General features: G+C 34.3%; 1 protein-coding gene across 2 annotated transcripts; it reads right to left on the bottom strand.

Moving 5' to 3' along the window:
- Positions 1 to 6808: 6808 nt before the first annotated feature.
- Positions 6809 to 22332, bottom strand: LOC126965391 (esterase E4-like). Of its 2 annotated transcripts, none has more exons than XM_050808988.1 (4): positions 22158 to 22332; positions 16109 to 17394; positions 12165 to 12327; positions 6809 to 6948 (listed from the first exon to the last, which is right to left on the bottom strand). In XM_050808988.1, exons 1-3 carry the CDS (start codon positions 22329 to 22331, stop codon positions 12171 to 12173), a joined length of 1617 nt encoding a protein of 538 aa, XP_050664945.1. In that variant the 5' UTR covers position 22332; the 3' UTR covers positions 6809 to 6948; positions 12165 to 12170. The 2 variants fall into 2 exon arrangements, with proteins under 2 accessions (XP_050664945.1, XP_050664944.1); XM_050808987.1 differs by having other exon boundaries at positions 6809 to 6975.
- Between the last annotated feature and the right edge of the window lie 336 nt (positions 22333 to 22668).

Below are 22668 nucleotides of genomic sequence, written 5' to 3' on the forward strand. Positions count from 1 at the left end.
CCATTATTGTTTTCGGATGTTTATCGTCGTCGCAATCGCGAAATAGCAAACAAACACTAAGTGGATATAATTATGGGTTTTTTTTTTAAATGTTAGTCTTTCATGTATCGTGGTAATAGCAGTACCTACCTTCTTATATATTTTGTTTTGTCATAATGTTCGGAGTGTAAGTATTTATTATTATATTATTTGAAATACATTAGTCATCTGTAGTTTTATATTGTAGCAATAAAAATCTGTGGTGAGTGTGTAGTGATGCATCGTAGTGTCGATTCTAATATTATGAATGGTTTATGTACCATAATGGTCCCACAGAGGCGGTTTTTTTTTCTGCTAAGCTTGTAGGTTATAAGTATTATTGGTGGTGGCTACGTATTACTGGTGAAATGGGCTATGTAATGGGACTTAGTATCGACAATTGTAAAATAAAGAATCACAAAAGAATCACGAAAGAGTGGCGCTTCAGATAGGCAAAAAATTTGATGTCAAACATATGGAACATCCTGTCCAGTGGTATTTATACAGGTGACTAGCACACATTGGATAATTTAATTTTGGTCACGCATTATCGAGCTGTCGGGTCTATGCGCTAGAATATTATAAGTCTGTGGTACCGTTGCAGCAAGACGATCATCAAATCGATTTACTTTACTTTTCCTTCTTACCCAACAAGTTACATACTTACTGTTAATTAACACTGACTGTTTTTTTTTTATGAAAATACTTAACGAGACGAGCAGGACGTTCAGATGATACAGTAGTAGTCGGCTGTGACTACTCAATAGCTCTTGTTTTTACGTATTAATTTACTTTTTTTTTTGAGTATTTGTAGTTTGAGTATTATTGCTGCATCTCTTTACATATATTGTAACTGAAATGATTTGTGAGTGAGTGATTGTCACAAAGAGTTTCTTGCTACTTCTTCTTATTAAAGCTCAACCCTCAAAGGAGGCGGATATAAAAAGAAAAGTCATTTCCTTGACCTGCCTGAATAAGGTGATTTTGATTTGATTACCCTAAAGGATTGATTACTGTTAGTAAAAATATAATATTAATTAAAAGTTTAAGCAGAATTGTCAAATTGTAAATATAGGTATTTGGTGAGTATTGCATGATATGTAGATCAGGATTATTTTATTGTTGTTTGCTGAGTTCTCGTAACAGGTTTCGTCATGCTCGGTTAAATGTCACTGCTTGTGGCGGCGACATGGGACGGGTCCTCCCCTTCCCTAAAATATGGTTGAGGGAGGCGATGGCTGGCTCATGCGTCATGCTCGTGAACGGGCGCTGCTTGTGGTGGCAGGATGATCCTGTTGCCGGAGACTCGGTTTCAGATTCTTAAAAGTTATTGTGTGTATATATATATGTATGTATATATACATATTTATTTATTTATAATCGCTTATAAAATGCTCACAGAATACCTTTATTTATTTATGGTGTATGTGGATGATGAAGCTACTGTACTCAATAACTTTTGTATTAATTTACATTTACTTTTTTGACTTACTCGTGTAAGACATTGACTATTTGACGTTTGAGTGTGTTTGTTGCATCATTTTACATATTATATTGTAATTGAAATGATTTATAAATCGATGTAAATGTAAATCTTGATATAAAAGAGTGGCAATGAGTTTCTTGCTACTTCTTCTCATTAGCTCAACCCTTTACGAAGTAGCGGTAGATTCAATAACACATATAATTTTTTTTTTTAACATTCAAAAGTGTCATTTCCGTGATTTACGTGAAAAACTAAACTAACTTTGATTTGATTTGGATAGTAATTGATACGCCCTGCCCATTACAATGCAGTGCCGCTCAGGATTCTTGAAAAGCCAAAAAATTCTGAGCGGCACTACAATTCCACTCGTCACCTTGAGACATAAGATGCTAAGTCTCATTTGCCCAGTAATTTCACTAGCTACGGCGCCCTTCAGACCGAAACACAGTAATGTTTATACATTACTGCTTCACGGCAGAAATAGGCACCGTTGTGGTAGTCATAATCTAGCCGGCATCCTGTGCAAGGAGTCTCCCACTGGTGGGAGTACATACTTTTAAACTATGTACCTACTTATAAACTGTTACTTTCTTGTCCGGTAGTAACCGTAGTAGTACGCTTTATAGCCTTAGGTCAGTAGACCTAAGGCTATAAAGCGTACTGAGGCTAAGACAGATCTATAAAGGGTATATATACTTAGAATTTGCTCAGACTTTACTTGTGTGAAAACTTTGCTGAGTGTGATGAAACGCGAACTTGACTTTTGCGTTGGGCTGTCTTAGCTTAACATTTGAATGCATTATTCGCGCTATTTATAACCTAGGTCCTAAAGAATCGTTGAGAGCAAAATTCAAAGAAATTAACATCTTGACTGTTGCTTCTCAATATATTCTTGATAATGTAATGTATGTTCATAGGCACATAAGTGAATTTGCTAGAAACTGTCATAACCATAATGTTAACACCAGGAACAGACATAAACTTATGATAAGGAAAAACGTCGTAAGGTAAAGGATCAAACATTTCTGCTAAAATTACTTCATAATATGATTGACTCTCCACTTCTTCTTAATTGATAATTTCCGATGTCCAAGACAATCTTCGCGAATTAAATCTTTATTTAATTTACATACTACACGCACTAACTATGCACAAAATGCCTTCATTCATCGTTCTTGTTTAGTATACAACAAAGAATTCTGTCCAATTGATTACTTTTCAGGGTCGATACAGAAGTTGATTGAACAAATTAAGAAAATGTCTTAGTTTTAATTAATTCTCATTAGTATTATATATAATAAATATTGCATCTCTTTATTAACTTAAAAATGTATGCTATTATTATTAATATTATTACTAAAATCATATATAATTTTCTATAAATATTTTGTTATTTTCAATTCAATATATTTAATTAATATTTATTATTTTCATTACAAATAGGTACTTTTAAATTGTAATTAATTTGCTCGCATTTTTCTATGTACTATTTAATTGTGGAAACTTTTATTGGTCAGTGATTTATATTTTAAGTTTTATTTTTTAAGTGTATTAAGTTGTACTGTTTGTTTCCCGAATAAAATAAAATAAAATAATAAAATAAAATGATGCCTACTACTCGGCTAAGTCGAGTTAGTAAGTCTTTTGTGGGGCGATGTATATGCTTTTACAACAAGATCCCAGAAAATGTTCAAAACAAAAGTATAACGTTATTCAAATGTTAAAAAACGTTTGTGTGGTAAAGGTTACTATAACATAAATGACTTTCTTAATGATACCACAGATTGGGAATGGAATGACCGCCCTCAGGCTATTAAATAATAAGTTTAATTGTACAATATTACTTTGTAAACATATTTATTCGATGAAAAAAAAAGCCCGCTGAGTTTGTTGAGCCCATTCTTCTCAGGTCTGAGGCATTCATTTTGGAATGGGTGGTAGTAGTTTTTTGAATTTTCAATAAGTGATGTCACATCCTATTTTGAATAAAAATATTTGAATTTTAATTTGAATTTGAATGGTGGCCTGGTATTCCTGGTACAAAATAATTATAAGGGAAATTTTAAATCAAATATCGAATAAAGTAAACCTATATCATTGTGATTCTTCTGAACATATTTTTTTTTCTTTTTAGACACTTATCATCAAAACGTAATCATCAAACTTATCTAAGAATACAAAAAAAAACTTCGTTTAAAAAAACCGACTTCAAAAACTGAAAAGTATTAAATAACTAATAATTTAAAATAATACACCTTTACCTTTAATATTAATAAAATGCTATTATTTATATGTGCTACCAATCGATAGGTCAGTGCCAAGCCCTAAAAAAAGTAAAACTTGATATTATAAACAAACAGCTTACTTACTGTAATTATTAAGGTTGTCTGGCCACGCGTGTCTGTCCGCTTGGGTTGTTTTTTATACTTTTCAGTTTTTGAAGTCAGTTTTTTTTTAAACGATGTCATTATTTATTTATTACTATTAAGTGTCTGTTAATAATTATAATATATAAACCTGAATGAACACTCTTAAAAAAGCCGTACACATAAAACAATTATATCATCCAGGTAAACAAAAATTTTCATAAAAAATGTTCATATAATGAAAAGTACTGGGTCAAACTATGTAAAATTTTTATAGGACCAAATGGCAACTATTCTGCATCGAAAGAAGAACTAAAGAAAAAATTACGTAAATCGGATCATAAATCTCAGAGTAATCGGTGTACATAGATAAAAAAAACCGATCGAATTGATAACCTCCTCTTTTTTGAAGTCGGATAAAAACAAAAAAACCACAAGCATCAAATATCAGCTATTCGGAATGGTTACTTACACAGTCCCCGCATATTTGCTTATAAAAGCTTAGGCACAGGTTTATCACAGTATATATAAGAGACTCTAGTACGCCTTTTTAGACAACTAGGGCCAATGGCACAAGTTTCTTTTAACTGTAGGATCCTCAACCCAAGCATTTCATCAACACATTTGTTTGGCAATTTTTCACGAATGCCTCAGGTAATTCCGCTATTGCTGCAATCTTATTATCGGCTAGGCTTTGATGCCTGGACTGTGCGTCGTCAAATCTCAAGCAATAATTGAGTTTTAAGAATCTTTTTTGGGATATTACGCTCCGAGAAATCTCACGATCTGTACCATCAGCCGAAAAAATGTATTCAGTATTTTCGCAGCTGGATTTGAGGGTAGGCTACAATTGTAGTAGGCATCAGTTCGGATCTTGATGGATCTTTGAACTTTTCCCGATAAGTAATAATTAGTGTGAGTGACAGTATATGAAATCATCTCGTCAGTAAATATTAAAGACCACAGTTCCTCGTAAGTTGTGAAAGTTTTTAGTCCTGTCTTGGTTGATACACGTACAATATTATATACCAGTGTTCTTGTCGATCTGGTGGGTGGAGGTGGGTGGGTGCTGACCATTTGACTCTATTTCGTCCCCAGGCTTTTGGCTAACATTATCATTTTCTTGCTTTGGTTCAATTATCTCTGTGAGGATTTCTGAAGATACGTCACTGCTGTTGCTTATATCCTCTGTAGGGAATATTACTTCGATTACTCTTTCTACTCCATCAGAACACTAATGTTCGACAACTGTGCTGTTTTCTACTTCTCCAGACAGCTCGGATTCTGTATCATGCTCACTTTCAAGAATGAAGTCAGGGTCGTCTATATTTGTCAAAATCACTGCAGGAAACGTCACTCTCTGTTAACAATAATTGTCGTACTATTACTTGCTGACTCATATACCTTTTCGTTTTAGCAGGACTCGGATTGTCATCATGAGACATACTCGTGTCGAAAAAATATATAGGTTCACTACTGATGTGACGTTTTTCAGACACTATGACATTATTAACTCTAATTGTGAGGTGATGAACAACAGACACAGGGATAAAATTCACTTAGCACTGATGGGCTTCAGCCCTATTACGAAAATCGAAATACGAAGTTGTGGTTGACGGATCGTACATTTTCCAATTACGAAAGTGTTTCGGGTCCGAAGATCGAAACGAAGTTCGTGATTAAACATTTTGTCTTTCGTTTATCTTATTCCCAAATTTACTTAAGTCTATGGTTGCGAAGCGATATCCGTGCGCACGATTTCGATCCGAAGTACTTTCGTAATAGGATTTAATTTGGAGTTCTTTCGTTTCGGACCGAAACTTCGGCTGTCGATTTTGGTAATAGACCTCCAGACGTCTGTGAGACGGGGTGACCGCGCCGATCACTGAGCGAAAGGGGAAAGCAAATACGGAAGGTTAATTATAATTATCATAAATAAAGAGCGCAGTGTCTGTGAGACGGCCATTTCAAAGGTCAGCATAGTCTCAGCTCTCAATGACTATAAAACGTTATTAAATATTAAGCTTACACTCGGCAAAGTCTAAGAACTCGCTCTACTATAGATCTAATAGATAATAACTTAGACTGATTGGCTCAGACTAAGCTCGTCTTTCCCAACTTTCGCGGTGTCTTCCTCTTCTCCGTATTGCATTTTGTAACCAATATATTAATTCTTTGGTCCATTATTATTAATTGATTGATAACATAATTTTTAATGAATAGTTTAATATTGAAGTATTATATACCTATTTAATATTAAATATTATTGTATTTTAAATTTATTTGAAGTATTCAAATATAATTGTACCAAAATTTATGGACGATGCGAGACTCGGACCCGTGCCTCTCAGGTTCCGTCTGTTTACTGTTGAGATTTGAAAGAGCGATATCCAAGTCAATTTCCTAATATGCAAATATTGGGGTTAAGCAGGTTATCAACTGTAAAGTAGATACTGTAGATGAAGCCACAACCTGAGAGTTGAACAAGACATACCAAGATTTACGGTCGATGCGTTACTCGGACGGTTGGTTCAGGTGGTAGAGCGCTCGGACGGAACCCGAGAGGCGCGGTTCCAGCAGTTAGAGATGTTTTGGTCTCTCGCACTCTTTGTTTGTGTGTAATAATAATAATATTGACACACTTTTTTCACAAATTATCTTGCCCCCAGTTAAGCATATATAGCCTGTGTATGGGTTACAAGACAACGATATATTTAATACAATATACTTACTTAAACATACATAAATACATTTAAACATCCATGACTCGGAAACAAACATCCATATTCATTATATAAATGCTTGCACCTACCGGGATTCGAACCCGGGACCTCTAGCTTAGTAGGTAGGATCGCTAACCACTCTGCTTGTATAGCCTCGTCAGGTCGTGTATGCGCTAGTATTTTGTAAATCTATGGGTTTTACAATAAAACAATGCTTTCAGAATATCCGGAATGGGTTTATTTCTGTATCTTCTACTATGGCTTACAAAACAATTGGCTGATCTTCCAAGTCCTCCAGCGCCGGACGCTCCGACAACTTATGCACCAGATCGACATCTGCCACCCAAAAGTCCTCCTGTCCAGGGCTGACCATATCAATAACCTGTTTAATATTAGATTTATTATAGTTTCATAGATAATATTATAGTTTTATAAGGAAGACGTTGTTTTATTTTTCATTCTGCTTACATTTTTAGGTATGCCTAATAATACTGAAAAATATTCAGTCTATTGTTGTAAAATCGGTTTACTACGTTAAAATATAACTGTTTTTCAACTTTTTGTCGAAAGAAAGGTCTGTGTAGAATAAAATAAAAACACAGATCAAATAATTTGTACCTAGTTACTTATTATAATAGATTTTTTCTAATAAATTCACTGGAATCACCCCAACTAAGCATTCTTCTGCTACAGATTAAATAATATGCATTTTTTTCCTTTTTTTTTATGGAACAGGAGGACAAACGAGCGTACGGGTCACCTGGTGTTAAGTGATCACCGCCGCCCACATTCTCTTGCAACACCAGAGGAATCACAAGAGCGTTGCCGGCCTTTAAGGAAGGTGTACGCGCTTTTTTTGAAGGTACCCACGTCGTGTCGCCCCGAAATACCGCACAAGGAAGCTCATTCCACAGCTTAGTAGTACGAGGAAGAAAGCTCCTTGAAAACCGCACTGTGGAGGACCGCCACACATCCAGATGGTGGGGATGATATCCTAATTTGTGGCGTGTCGTGCGAAGGGGGAATCGCTCGGTAACCAAGAGCATCGAAGCAATGGATTAGTGGGTAGCGAAGAATTTATCGGTGTCTGCAACGACTAGATTCAGACTGATCGGAAGTGTTTCATCAGGGTGAGTACAGTTTTTGGCTTACTCGTAAGGCATATTTTTTAAGTATTTGAAGTTTAAGTCTTTTTAATACTCAATATTACTTATTATCCACGGGAAATTGTTAATTTTTTTATTAATTTATGTGCATAAGTTGTTGTATACTTAGTTATATAAGATTTAGGTTTTTAAATGTCCACCGGGAACTTTTTTATTTTTCGTGATGAAAATATCAAAGATGTTTACCGGGGAAGTAAGGTACCATCATGTAAAATTTCTATCGGTCCAACAGTTTTAGAGATTAGCCCGTACAAACAGACAGAGAAACAAAAAATATGAAAAATCGGGACTTCTTCTATTTCTCTTCTTACATCCCCCTGACTCGGTTTTGAGGTTTTTTTTCATTGTACACAAATTCGAACTCTATAGTTTTATTATATGTATAGATTATGGTTTAAGTACCATGTTCATCGGTTATGGGGCGGATTTCAACATTGTCCTTTATAAGTAGAACATCTTCGCGATAAATATGCGACACAAGTGGCGGTGCAGTGGGGGCAGAAGATGCTTGCCGGCGATTACTACGTTAGTGCCGGCAGAGCAGTCAGGGCTAGCACTTCAAAGTTTTTAAATCATAATAAATAAATATAAATTTCAAAGAAATAAAACGCGTGTAATTGAAACTGTTTGAAACTAAATTTATATATTAGATTTTTGCGTTAAACTTATATTTTTATTAATATTTAATTAAACCCAACGTTTCGTGCCCTTTACAGAGCACGTATTACGTATTCAGAGGGCCAGTAAGAATACAATTAAATACAGTTTGAATGTAACGCGTTTGACGTCTTTGAAAAGTATTTTATATAAATATACTCGCGTTAATCAAAGCAAGTGCTTATCATTATAATTTCATATTAACTTACATTTTTTTAATTTATTTATTAATCAATAGTCAATTATTTTGAAATAGGTAAGTCAAATATCCAAACATAGTATTTTTAAATGTGTTTTTTCTGTTGTGTAGTTAGGTACGTGTAAATGCCTATATTTCATAGGTCAATGAGTTTAAATAGTAAATAAAAAGGTTTTAATGAAGTTATAATTAATGGCACCCTGAGAATTTTAAGGTTTTTTAAGAATCCCCAGCGGCACTACCTTAATGTAACGGATAGTAAGAGTATATTTACCATTACTTTATCACTTTTTCTCATAAAAATACTTTAAAGGACAATGTTGAAATCCGCCCCATAACCGATGAACATGGGACTTAAACCATAATCTATACTTATAATAAAACTATAGAGTTCGAATTTGAGTACAATGAAAAAAAACCTCAAAACCGAGTCAAGGGGATGTAAGAAGAGAAATAGAACAAGTCCCGATTTTTCATATTTTTTGTTTCTCTGTCTGTTTGTACGGCCTAATCTGTAAAATGTTGGACCGATAGAAATTTTACATAATGGTACCTTACATCCCCGGTAAACATCTTTGATACTTTTCATCCCGAAAAATTAAAAAGTTCCCGTTGGACAGTTAAAAACCTATAGTATCTTATACAGGGTGTCCCGTAATCAGTGGACCAACGGGATACCCGTGATAGGGGTGGTCATCATCTCTCGAAAACACCAAATTTTACTGTTCTAGGGCCAGTAGTTCAAAAGATATGATTTTTTAAGCATTATTTTGAAAATTCTACCCTTATCAACACAAAAGTTGAAAAAAAATATTTTTTATTTTTATTTTGCCCTGTTTCTTAACTTAAGGTGGCTGAGGAAACATGTGTCTTCACAATTAAATCCATTTTTGTGAATAAATATTGCCAAATTAAAAATTAAAAACCAAAACATGTGCAAATATCAAATAACTAAATTTGCAACGTGATGTTTGAAGCAAGCTAGTGCAAAAAAAATGTATGACAGCCTTGCGGACCATTATTTAAAAAACATCTGCAGTTCATACTGATTCCAAAAAGGTATAATTAATCATTATTGTGAAACAATAAAAGACAATAATTATTTTAAATCAACATTAGATAGCAATTTCTTGGCGGAATTTACAATAAAACAAAAGTAAATAGTTAGAATTTTTTTATTTATTTCTTATAATAAATGTTCGAAATGTCTTCCTCTTACTCTAAGGCATAGCCGGCATCTTCTTATAAAATTTCTTTTTAAACTTTTTAACGCCCTTTCATTATTTTTGACTTTTTCACTCACCACATTCAGTTTTTGTCTTAGCTGTCTTTCGTTATCGTTAACGGTTTCATATACGGATTCTTTAAAATATCCCCATAAAAAATAATCCAATGGATTAAGATCAGGTGATCGAGCTGGCCATGGGATTGTACCTCCTCGTCCAATCCACCTACTTGGGTAAGACTCGTTTAAATATTCCCTCACTTGTCTGCAATAATGAGCGGGTGCGCCATCATGCTGTAACCACATCCTCTCACATACCTCCTGTGGTACATTTGCTAATAAATTACTTAAGTCATTTCTTAAAAATTGCAAGTACCGAGCACCATTAAGCCTCGGTGGGAGCTCAAATGGACCAATAAGTTTACCATCTAAGATTCCAGCCCACAAATTGACTCCAAACTGGTGCTGGAATCTATCTTCTCGTACAATACGTGGATTCACAACAGCCCATTCATGTAAATTATGAATGTTAAACACTCCAACTCTTTTAAAACACGATTCATCGCTCCATAATATTGAATTGAAAAATAGTGGATCTTGTCGGCATCGGCGAAGCATCTCTGCACAAAAATCTATCCTCCGTTGATAATCAGCAGGTAATAGTGCCTGCACTCGTTGAATATGATAAGGGTATAAACTGTTTCTTTTTAAAATGCGATGTACTGTTGTTTTTGCTATACCAGTACGTCTTGAAATACGACGAACACTCGTAGAAGGTTCTTCTGTCACTTCGGCCAGTATTTGAAGTTCATCGACTCTTCTAGGTCTTCCCACGTTGTTTGCAGCTCCGGGAATTCTGCCTTCTAAATACGCGTTATTTACACGGAGAAAAATTCGATGATCCGGATAGCGGTCGCGATTAGGATAGCGCTCACGATACGTACGGGCTGCTTGCCGAGCGTTTGCATTACACAGACCGTAAATAAAATACATCTCAGCATATTCACGAGGAGTATAGGTATTAGGCATTTTATAAAATCCGGGCAAACAGTATCCAAATCACAAAGACAAACAAGGTCCAATTCAAGCGTCAGTCACCAAAAAAAAGAGTCGTAATGGTAGCGAAGTAAAAAACACGTGTGCAGCTACGAGCTATGAGCAAGTCTCTGATGAAACTAAGAATAATTTGAAAAATTAGGGTGTGGGGATCATAGGCGTCGGCCAATAGGACCCCGTAAACGAAAAAGGTACCTGAGCGAGAAAGAGATAGCATATTGTGTTATCTCTCTCTCGATAACAAAATAATTCTCAGAATAGATAGCGCTTAAATGTTTCTCGCAATTGGAGTCTAAAATTGGTTATTAAGTTATTTTTTTTGTAAAATGTAATATTGTTATACCTTTTTGGAATCAGTATGAACTGCAGATGTTTTTTAAATAATGGTCCGCAAGGCTGTCATACATTTTTTTTGCACTAGCTTGCTTCAAACATCACGTTCCAAATTTAGTTATTTGATATTTGCGCATGTTTTGGTTTTTAATTTTCAATTTGGCAATATTTATTCACAAAAATGGATTTAATTGTGAAGACACATGTTTCCTCAGCCACCTTAAGTTAAGAAACAGGGCAAAATAAAAATAAAAAATATTTTTTTTCAACTTTTGTGTTGATAAGGGTAGAATTTTCAAAATAATGCTTAAAAAATCATATCTTTTGAACTACTGGCCCTAGAACAGAAAAATTTGGTGTTTTCGATAGATGATGACCACCCCTATCACGGGTATCCCGTTGGTCCACTGATTACGGGACACCCTGTATAACTAAGCATACAACAACTTATGCACAAAAATTAATAAAAAAATTAACAATTTCCCGTGGATAATAAATAATATTGAGTATTAAAAAGACTTAAACTTCAAATACTTAAAAAATATGCCTTACGAGTAAGCCAAAAAGTGTACTCACCCTGATGAAACACGTCCGATCAGTCTGAAACTAGTCGTTGCAGACACCGATAAATAGTTAGTAAAAAACTAAAAACACGCTTTGATTGAAAAGGTAATGGTTGAAATTGAAAATGACCATCAATATCGACGATGGATGAAAAAATTATATAAATTAAGAAAAATATTTTTTGCAAATTGAAAAACGCAATAATTTTTATCAAATGAATGTGTTGCCATTGGTCCTCGATGTATCTACGAAGTTTGAACGAAATCTGGCCATTTAAAGTGGGTCATAATGGCGCCCAAATGAGACGGTTACAAAAAAAATATCCATACAGGTGAAGCTAATAAAAAGCGTGTAAAAACTTATTACTGTACCTTTAATTAGAACGACGCATAGGTTGTATATACTTCTTTCCAAAATAATACTCGCTCTTTAAACGGCATCGAAGTCATTTTGACATCATTACCGACACGAAGGAATTTTAGATTATCTGGTTCACTTTTCAACCAGTCCACAACACCATTCGCAGAAGGCACCCTGCAAAATAAAATAAAAATGTAATAATGTATTCATAGTATGAACTATGTACTTAATTAAGTTTGGGAGAATCCCAACAGCATTTTAAACACGCTAGCCGAGATATATAATATTATTGCGACAGTGTCGGATGAACATGCGCGTAGTGGTGTTTATGTCCTACCATAAGCATTTAGTTTTAATTATTGTTACATAAGTGTATACTAACATAAATTTAAGTTATTTATATGACAGCAAGCGATTCAAATATAATATTGCTCTCAGTAAGTTATACATCATTGTGTCGAGACACTAGTGTCTCGACACAAGGCCCAAGGCTCGTGGGACACAGAGGCGCGGAGAATGTTCAAAGTACTATCCTCGCGCCTCAACAAGGCTACTAGAAACACAAGCGCTGGCAGCTATTTCGGTCAACGGATCAACCTAGCTATCCAACGCGGAATTACTGCTAGTATTCTTGGTACGCTTCCACGTAATGACAGTTTTAATTTTATGTAGTCTTACGGCCGTTCCCAATATAATAGTATATTGGGAACGGCCGTACATAGGTACAGATAGAGATAAATTACAACCTTCAGTAATTAGCTGTCAATAATCTGAAGCTGTCCCAATATACCTTATAAGTAATTCTCATCGCCTTATATTGTGACGCGTGAATTGCAATTTCCATACAAACTACGCTGGTAAGCTATACGTCATCCCATTGACAGACAGCGTGTACAGATAAGATGAGTTACCGTCGATAAGTTTATTGGTGCGGAAAAGTCAACGATAGTTACAATTTTCATGTCAAGTAAGAGATAGACTGAATATTGGAAACGGCCGTTAGTATTGTAAATATAGTTACAAGATTTGTTTTGTTTGAATATAATATATATCTATATATTTATGAAATAGCATTATTTGTAAAAACTAACCCTGATACATTTGTAAGAACACCTGAAATCCACAATATAAATTTGAGAAGCATGAATAGATTACGTTTACATGGCAGCAACACAGCTTCGATGTACAATAGTGTTCTTGAAATGGCGCCGAGAATATTTAACAAGATACCTGCCTATCACAGAACTTAAGTTGACGTGTTTTAAAAATTAAACTATTTAATGTCCTAGTGACAAAATCGTACTATTCCATAAAAGACTTCTTTTCAGATACAACACTCAATTAACATTTATTTAAATATCATTATACTTAATTTAATTACTTTTTACCAATTTCAATTGTTATATGTTATTTCAAAATATTCAATTATTGATATGTATATCAATTAACTGTCATTGTGTATAAATATATTTGTTTGACTTGTTATTAATTACTATTTGTACGCCACAGCATGCGGGCAAGGAATGGAGAACTTTTATTGTGATTTGAAACATCTATGTATACCCATGACTACAAATAAATGATCTTATCTTAATATATAAGTTATTTTACTAACATATCTTGTATTTTGTATGCATCTATGTGTCTGACTGAAATAAATTATTATTCTTAATACAACGGCAGCGGAAGAGGAAAATAGCAGGTAAATAGATAATTACTGTCTGCCAATGTCTCTCATAGATTATATTACGTAGTTGCTGTCTCGGAAGTTAGAAAGCGTTATTATAAGGAGTGTTTATTAATTGTATTATTCCGTTTTTTATAATGGGGATACAATTAACATTTAATCTTAATTAACTCTAAGATTACTGGCAGTAATACCAAAATCTAAATCGAAAATTCGGTATGTGGTTCAGTTTTGGTTGAAACCAAATGTGAAACTGTCAATAGTTTAGTGAAATGTGCTTATTTTATGCACTAGTTGCTACGCTGATATCTCGAACTCTTGTTAATTTTCATGCAAACTTAGAATTAAATCTAATTACTAGATATAGGTTTTCGTTTTGCACGAGCATACACACAAACAGACAAAAATTCTAAATATATTTTTTTGATTCAGTATTATTTTGTAGTAGTTACGCATAAAAAAATTATTCAATGTACATTTCATACTTTGTAACGGTTTTATTATGTATGTATAGATACAGACAGTTAATAGTATTTTATGAAACAGTTGTATAATGGGGGTCAAAAAACACGAGTGGCGTGGGTTGCGCCGCAGGCGAACATCGCAATAAATGACGCCACGAGCGTTTTAATAATAATATTTTTTCTACGACAAGGTTATTTTAAATCAAATAAAAATTAAACTAACAGATTACACAAGCTTTCGTATGTATACATATTTAAGTCTGGTGAGTGGTTTAATTTTTCCTTCAAGGAATGGCAAAGGTACACCCATACAGCCAATGCGAAAAATTGAAAATTGCGAGATATATCTAGCAGCATCTTGGCAAATTATATTAACAAGTTTTTCTAAAGTTGACATTAAAAGGTTTAAATGTTATATATTATGTAATATAGTATAACTCAATATTTCTATGAACCTACCACACCTAACCTAGATTTAGTTCTCTGTGACACCAAAACAACTTTTTTTTTTAGCGAAAGAGTATAGACTTTTTCAAAAACTCAATAAAGTATGTACTCATATTACTGATTATGAGTTAAAATGGAGGTCTAATCTACAAAGAGTTTTTTTTTGCCCATAAGTCCAACGGGGGTTCTTCTTGTAACCGAGTATATTGAAAAAATGATTGTGACTATATAAATGATACATAGAGTAGAAAAAAGTTAAAACGAGTTGAATGAAACAAGAAAACTTATACATCAACATTAAACTCGCGATTTGTATAACACTTTGTGTTAGTGTGAGTGCATTGCTCAAAATAGAGGCTAACACTCGGCCTCAATCTTTTTCTACATATATGTACATAGCTGTCACAGTCTATCTGGACGTATAAAATATGATCTAAGATAAGAATCAATAATTGAAGTAGATGAAAAAAATAATGATTTAATTATTCTGATATTATTAGGTACTGCTATAAAATAATCAAAATTAAGAAACAATTGAACACTGCTTGCAAAAAAAAGTGACAAATTCACATATTTCATATTTCTTCTAAAATCCGATAAATAAGGCACAAGATAATATAGGACAAAGGTACAATTTTTTTTAATTTGAGTTTTCAATATTTGAGTATATTTTTGGTAGCTGTAGGTGTATCTTCATTTAATTAATATTATATTATCAATTGTAATTGGGACAATTTTAAAAGTGTGTCTGTATTGCGTAGCGAAACGTGGAAACTTACTGCTTCAGCTAATAGAATAGAGATTATGTACATAAACAACAATAATTTTCTGAACAGAATACTACAACATTAAATTTATGGTTCCCCAAAAATATTATGGGTATGTTCCGATATGCACTGCGACCACTGTACAGTGTGACGTCAATTTAGTATACTGTGAAGCCGTTCCTTTATAGCCAGTTATACTGGTTACTATTTAAAACGGAACGCAATCCCGTATACTGTCAGCCGCATTTTTTGACGCAGCATTCAAATGAGTGTATTAAAGTTTTCTAATTCATTAAAAAAAACTTTTGTTGGAGTATTGTCAAATTAAAAATATTTTAATTAATATTTTAGGCACTCGAGTGGTTTTAACTGATCACGTGATCAAAGTACTGCGAGTACCTTACATCGAAAACGCCAGTGGTCACAGTAGAATATGGCGGCGATTTATAACGTCATATATTTCCCTAGGGTACTGCGGCAGTATACTGGCAGTCCATAACGGAACGAATTTTTCAGTGCATGTGCTCGCAGTGCATCTCGGAACATACCCTAATTCTCAAAATAACGAAATAAAAATTTAGATGACTCACCCAGTTTTAGCAAAGTTTGTCCAATAGCTTGTCATTATATCGACGATTCTTCCGTCATTTGGTAAAGTTGGAAGTAACTTATAAATTATTGGATCGAAAATATAGAACAGCTCATCAGCATGATTGGCACCAGGAGTAAAAGGAAGGCCAGAAACTATTTTATTTAAGTTTCTCATTGAGTCGTAAGCGAACAAATAGTTGTATACGTTCAAGTTATTTGTCAACAAAGTTTCCATTGACTCGATAGCCGGGTATATCATTATATAATCTGTGAAATAGTTTATTAAGCCCGAATAATTTGTGCTTGAAATAGGTTTGTTATCGAAATAAAACTTCTTAACACTCTCTTCAAAATTAATTTTTTCTTCTTTATTTTTGAATTTAAGATTTCTAGGTATAATTCTTGAAAAATCATTATTAAGATGACGAATCCCATCAGTATTAAATAATCCAGCAAACATGATTCCTTCTTTATCATTAAAACCTATGATTACATCTACGTCAGGATCTAATTTAGCCGATTTTAACAACTTTCTTGGGCTAGTTGTAATAAATGCTGACTGGCTTTGAGGATCTTCAGCACATGGTTTAAATATATACGGTCTTTTAATATCATTCTTTGTATTAACGAATGAGCCTTTTATGATTTCTGTTGCGTCTCTTTCTTCCATAAACTTTAGAATTTCGAATGGGTCAGTTGCAGTAGACCCTAATTTTGACACAAAGTTTCTGGCGTCATCTAACGGATTTTCTCCAAATGAAACTGGTATTAATATAGATCCACTTTCCAAGATGGCCCTTCTAAATAGGCCTTTGGCTTGTTCATACAGTAGTATGTAGTGAACTGATGTAGCCCCAGCGCTTTCGCCAATTAATGTTACCATATTCGGGTCTCCGCCAAATGTTTCGATATTACGATTAATCCATCGGAGAGATGCGATTTGATCTTTAAAACCCATGTTACCAGTTGCTTCAGTGCCATTTAAGCAGAGAAATCCAAATGCTCCGAGTCTATAGTTTATTGCGACAACTATAACATCCTTCTGTACCAGATACTTGGGATCATATAAGAGGTTTGTGTTGCTTCCATAATAGAATCCACCACCATGAATGAACACCATTACTGGCAGATTACGTGCTTTCGTATTACTGGGTGTGTAAATATTGGCAACTAAACAATCTTCTTGACCAACTGGTGTATTGACTATCGGCAGCATTTGATTGCATTTGATGTTTCCATTTATTGCTAAAAATGTCCCGCTCCAAGATGGCTCGGGTCCAGCCTCCTGTGAATGTCATATTTGTAATTATATTAAAAGAACTTGTGTCAAAATAGGCCAAGTCTTTGTTTCACTAAAAAAAAATATATTAGATGTTCTCTCTACATTTGTGCTATTCTTCATGTGCAAAATTAATCATTGAGTATTTGTTTAGCATTATCTAGTCAAATATTTATTTGCGACTTCTTTGGCGAAACATGAAATCTAATAATGAAAATGTCAATGTCAGTGAAATAAATTATCATTGTCTGTTTACGTTTCAGAACTTAAAAAACCGTTTAACGTCACTTTTATACCATCGGAGATGTTGCCTTAATTTTGGTATTATTACAGGTACTAGATATAAATAAATTTTAAGGCATTCCGATCCAATTTTGAGCTTATCTCACTAAAACCCGCATACAAAGACCTAGCTAAATGTTGATAGTCATCTGTAACAACACTTTTGTAGTTTTTTACGGTTCCTTTAAGTAAAAACAGCGGACAAGTGTGACTCTGATATTATACGACTCAGTAAGTGCTCCGTACTATATACCTTATATACCTTACATGTTTTTATACAAATAGTACAAAACCATGTAAGGTACAACACAGGTAAGGTACGTACAGGGAACAACGAAAGGCCTTCTCTTTCACTCGCCTTCAGGATAGTATTTGGAGCGCGATCCCAAGCAAGAAGAACATCTTTCCTACTAGCGTTGACTCACGCAGGTTTTCGAGATATGTGTAGAGATGTCGTTATCACATCTACGAATAAATCTTCGATCGGTAATTTTTGTTCATAGCTTCGCTAACATTAATATTAGAAACATGTGATTTTTAAATAAAAGTAACTAACCTATTAAATTTGAGCATGTCCGACAGAGTTGATAATAATTTATTTATAGGTAGATTGAAACAGAAGTACAGCCAAGGGAAACTTTCTAAGAAAAAAGCGATTCACTCGATTGTATGAAACGTGCAGTCATTAATACATTGACAGATGACGGCTATAATCGTGTATAAAAAGGAGATAGCCGAAATCCACTACGTTCTAAGCAAATTTTCGGTTTCAAACTTAGCCGGACTATACTTCGTCGCCAATGGCCATACTGTAATTACTACTAAGAGATTTTGTAACGATACGTCACTCGAACGGTTGGCTCAGTTGGTTGGAGCACTGGCACGGAACGCCAGAGGTCGTGGGCTCGAGTCCCGCATCGTTCATAAAATGTTGTTTTCAAATTTTATAACTACTATTTCAAACTTATGTAAAATCATGCACGTTTCATACTAAACTAAATTTAAATTTTTACTTAGGTATTCCCACCTCTTATTAAAGTAGTTTATTTTTAACAACCCATGGATGGCCTACGTCTGACAGTAACGTTTATTTATTAATTTCTTTAATAACTAAGAAGTCTAATCCTGACTCCTCTACCGCCACTCACGCAGTGATCTGATCTCTGTGTGATTCTACTCTCGTACCAAATCTTCCCACTTTTGTCGCCAATTTATCGTAAATACGTGAATCTTATAGATTTTTTACTTTGCTTTAGGTTACACACTCTAACTTTGTTATGTGTACCCGGCCTTATGCGGAAGGATTACGTAGCAGTGAGGGGCTAATATATTCGCGAGTTGAAAGTTTAGGCACGACACATACTTATCCTCTAAGATCTAAACAGGATTCACATGGTAAAACAAAAATGTAATTTTGTTTCATATAGATGAGCGTGCAGCACTGTTTTTGTGTGAAAATTATTAGAATTCGTTTTGTTTTCATATAAGGCTGCTTTTTTAATGAAAATAAGCTGTCTCAATTTTCATATAAGCTGTCTCATTTGTCCACTAATTTCACTAGCTACGGCGCCCTTCAGACCGAAACACAGTAATGCTTACACATTACTGTTTCACTGTAGAAATAGGCGCCGTTGTCGTACTCATAATCTAGCCGGCATCCGGTGCAAAGAAGCCTCCCATTGGTTTAGTGCTTTAGGGTCTAGAAAAGTAAATTCCCTTTACAATGACGTCACATTAGAGAATTTTATTTCACCTTAAAAAATACTGTTAATTTGAAAACTGCTTCAGTGTTTACACATTATTTTCTAATTTTGTAAAAAAAAAATAACAATTTCATACGTACTTCATAGAACTAAATTTTTATATGAAGTTATAAAATGTTATAACAACTTTCGCTGAAAGTCCTATAGAGTCCTCTTAATCTACGAAACATACAACTTTCCACTGACCTAGAATATTGAAGATTGGTGATTCACAACATCTTACATCACACACAAAGGAAATATCCGAAGACCTTTACTTGTTATTATGGCAGGCAATGTGTCACGATGTAGCTTTCACCTCGCGATGATAACATCGTACACTTTCATCAAGTGTTTGAAGGCCTCTATAGTAAGTACGTAGTACCTAGGTTCTAGGCATATGCGTAACATAATAATACACCCCACTCTCCATTCATTTGCCATATTCTACGGCCGTCGGACACTCAGACACACTGACGTTGTGGAGTAGTACCACATGGTATCTGTATCCCACAAAATTTCTTCTGGGTACATTAGGCTACAACTCCCTCGAGGTTAGGCGAAAACGACAGCAGCTCACACTATGTAGAATCTTTGTACCGGACAATTACTGTTCGAGGCGCAGGCATAGATTGTTTGCGAGTCCGACACATCGTACTGTGGCTCGCACCAACTCGCCTATACCGAGGTCTCTCTCTGCTCTCAACGCTCTTCTCGAAGCCAACCCTGCTTTGTATTATTTGCGGATGGATGGCAGACGATTTTAACAGATTGCTTGCGTTTTTGTGAGAGGAATGGATGAACGGTATTTGGATGTTAATTAATTGTTAGTTATTTACAGTTAACTTTGTATTTATTAACTATTATTTGTGTAATATATTTAGTTTGTAATTAATTCTTACTTTAATATTGTAATTGGCTTACGCCGTTTTATTAAAGTATAAATAAATAAAAATAAAAAATGGTAGTATTGCATTTAGCAGTAGATTTGAGTATAGTAGATGGTTAAATTGATTATTAGAAAACGAAGCTTGTTATTATTGTTAAAACATTAAACAATTATCTAAGTACATATTACATTTAAAACTGGTATATAACTATAGTCATGATAGCTCTAAAAACTTTTTAAGCGAACTCTTATTATTACCTATTTATTATGTTTAGTGTTTTTTTTTCGAGAGGAGCAAAATACATGTTGGTTTTTAGACCCCGAAAAGGGGCCCCTATGTCGGGCTCAGCTACACACCCCCCTAGTCTCTACCGTATAATACCTTCTCTGTGCTGATAGACCTAAAAGCTTGGAAGCCGGACGGGTAAAGTATTTAGTATATGACGATGGGTCGGGGCTTATTTGCAAACAGGGTCAAGTATTTATCGGTGGGCATTAATATGCCCAGGTCATCGGGTAGGGAGCGGATGCTATTTAGTGCTCACGTAGTGGTCTTGATCGGGAATGCTGATCGGGACTTCTCGTCCCCTTCAGCAGGCGTCACTCGCCGCCCGTGGAGACGGGCGGGTTCTTGGGGTGGGAGCGGTTGCTCTCTGCTATCGTCTTCTTCATTTTAGCACGTTTTATTTGTTGAGGGAGCTCATGCTTTCCTTTGTGGTCATCTTGTTGGAGCTGAAGGAGCTTCATCAGCGCTATTCAAGCGAAAGCTAGCGCCATCTATGTTTTATATCTTCATGTAATCTTCAGGGTTATAATTTGTATATTTCAATTTGTTTATCAGTCAATTTGGTTAGAGATTACAGAGTACCTTTGTATATTATGTATGTTAGATTTTGTACAGATAACATTAAAACATTTATTAAAATTAATAACTTATTTCGTGGCAGGAATGTTCAAAGTTTATGAACGAAAACTCTGCCTAATAGACGCGTAGGCAGAGTTTTTCTTCAGTAAATTTTTGAGCGTGATTGGAGTCTAGTTATTTATTGTAAATCAATGTTTATTATCTACATATTTTTCTAGAGAGGATCGAACCGGGGCCCCTTTTCAGGAGGTCTAGATCACATACGACTTATCTGAATATATCACTCAAGAGTCATTCCGGGAACTATAGACATCTGCATAAAATATATTTTGGATACAACCCAGGTCGCTAGGTACTTAGTAGGCACAAGAGCACGAAGCCCTAACACAAAAGCATTTTTTTTTTTAATTTTAATAGACAAACCTTTTATTAATGGTAATCCAAGATTGACCTTAACAATATATTTTGCATTATCTTTTCAAAGATCCAAGTAACATACATACAAGCATATTTTCACAAATTGTACCGTACTAGTAATTGGGTCCTGTTGAATGGCTGTGGCGGTTCAGTAATAAGGTTCCGTTTAGAATATAGAATACTAAACAATACCAAGTAAGTAAGGAAATAAGACATGCCAAAACATTGAGTTCTTTAAGGCGATACTCAACAATTATGAAATATTTCAATAATATAAGTGTGTTGTTTTATGTTTTATCTATTTGTCTAACATTGCTACCAAAATCTAGTCTAAATGAGAATAAAGTTTACATTCAAATTAAACACTTTAAAAATATGTCGAACACTTCACGATTTTTGGGTTAACTAAAATAAAAATGTAACTTTTACGCAATAATCTAATGTAAAAACAATTTTAATCCTTTAAAAGTGTTTTATTTAAATGTGTAACACTCGCGTTAATCAAAGAAAACACAATAAAGTTTACTTTAACCTAAGCAAAATAATAATGAAACTAACTAACGGTGAAACTCACCCTATACCGTTTCACCACAGAAGCATAAGGTACTCCCAAATAGGCATTGTATCCATTTAGCTTGACACCTCTCAACTTTCCTTGGCTAAGAATAATTTCGTCGGTTGGCAAGATGCACAAAACAACATCGGCACAAACGAGATAAACAAACAATAAAAGACGTGCATAGCCCATAGCGATCTTTACTGAATGAAATATTATCGTTAGCAGCACTCCTTCCAATGCTGCTAAGGCCATTGATGCACTAATGGCAGATATATTTAAATGAGTAAAAGAAAGTAATGAAAGATTTTTGCTAACAAATGATATCAATAATTTCTTTGATTAACGCGAGTGCTACACACATTTAAATAAAATACTTTTTAATGGATTAAAACGCGTGTAATAATAATTGTATTTTTGTGTAAATGTATAGCATGCATAGAAACGTGTAACTGTATTAAAAATCTAACTTTTACGCAAAAACCTAATGTTAAAATACAGTTTTAAAAACACGCGTTTTAATCCTTTA

Source organism: Leptidea sinapis, chromosome 7 (genome assembly GCF_905404315.1).
Source record: "Leptidea sinapis chromosome 7, ilLepSina1.1, whole genome shotgun sequence".
Lineage (NCBI taxonomy): Eukaryota > Metazoa > Arthropoda > Insecta > Lepidoptera > Pieridae > Leptidea > Leptidea sinapis.

Bases quoted from the DNA above. Each gene is read 5' to 3' on its own strand.
- LOC126965391 (XM_050808988.1), bottom strand. From the start codon at position 22,331: ATGGGCTATGCACGTCTTTTATTGTTTGTTTATCTCGTTTGTGCCGAT. The intron at 17,395-22,157 runs GTGAGTTTCACC...TGACATTCACAG, and splicing joins CTGTGGTGAAACGGTATAGG to GAGGCTGGACCCGAGCCATC. The intron at 12,328-16,108 runs GTGAGTCATCTA...TTTATTTTGCAG, and splicing joins ACAAACTTTGCTAAAACTGG to GGTGCCTTCTGCGAATGGTG.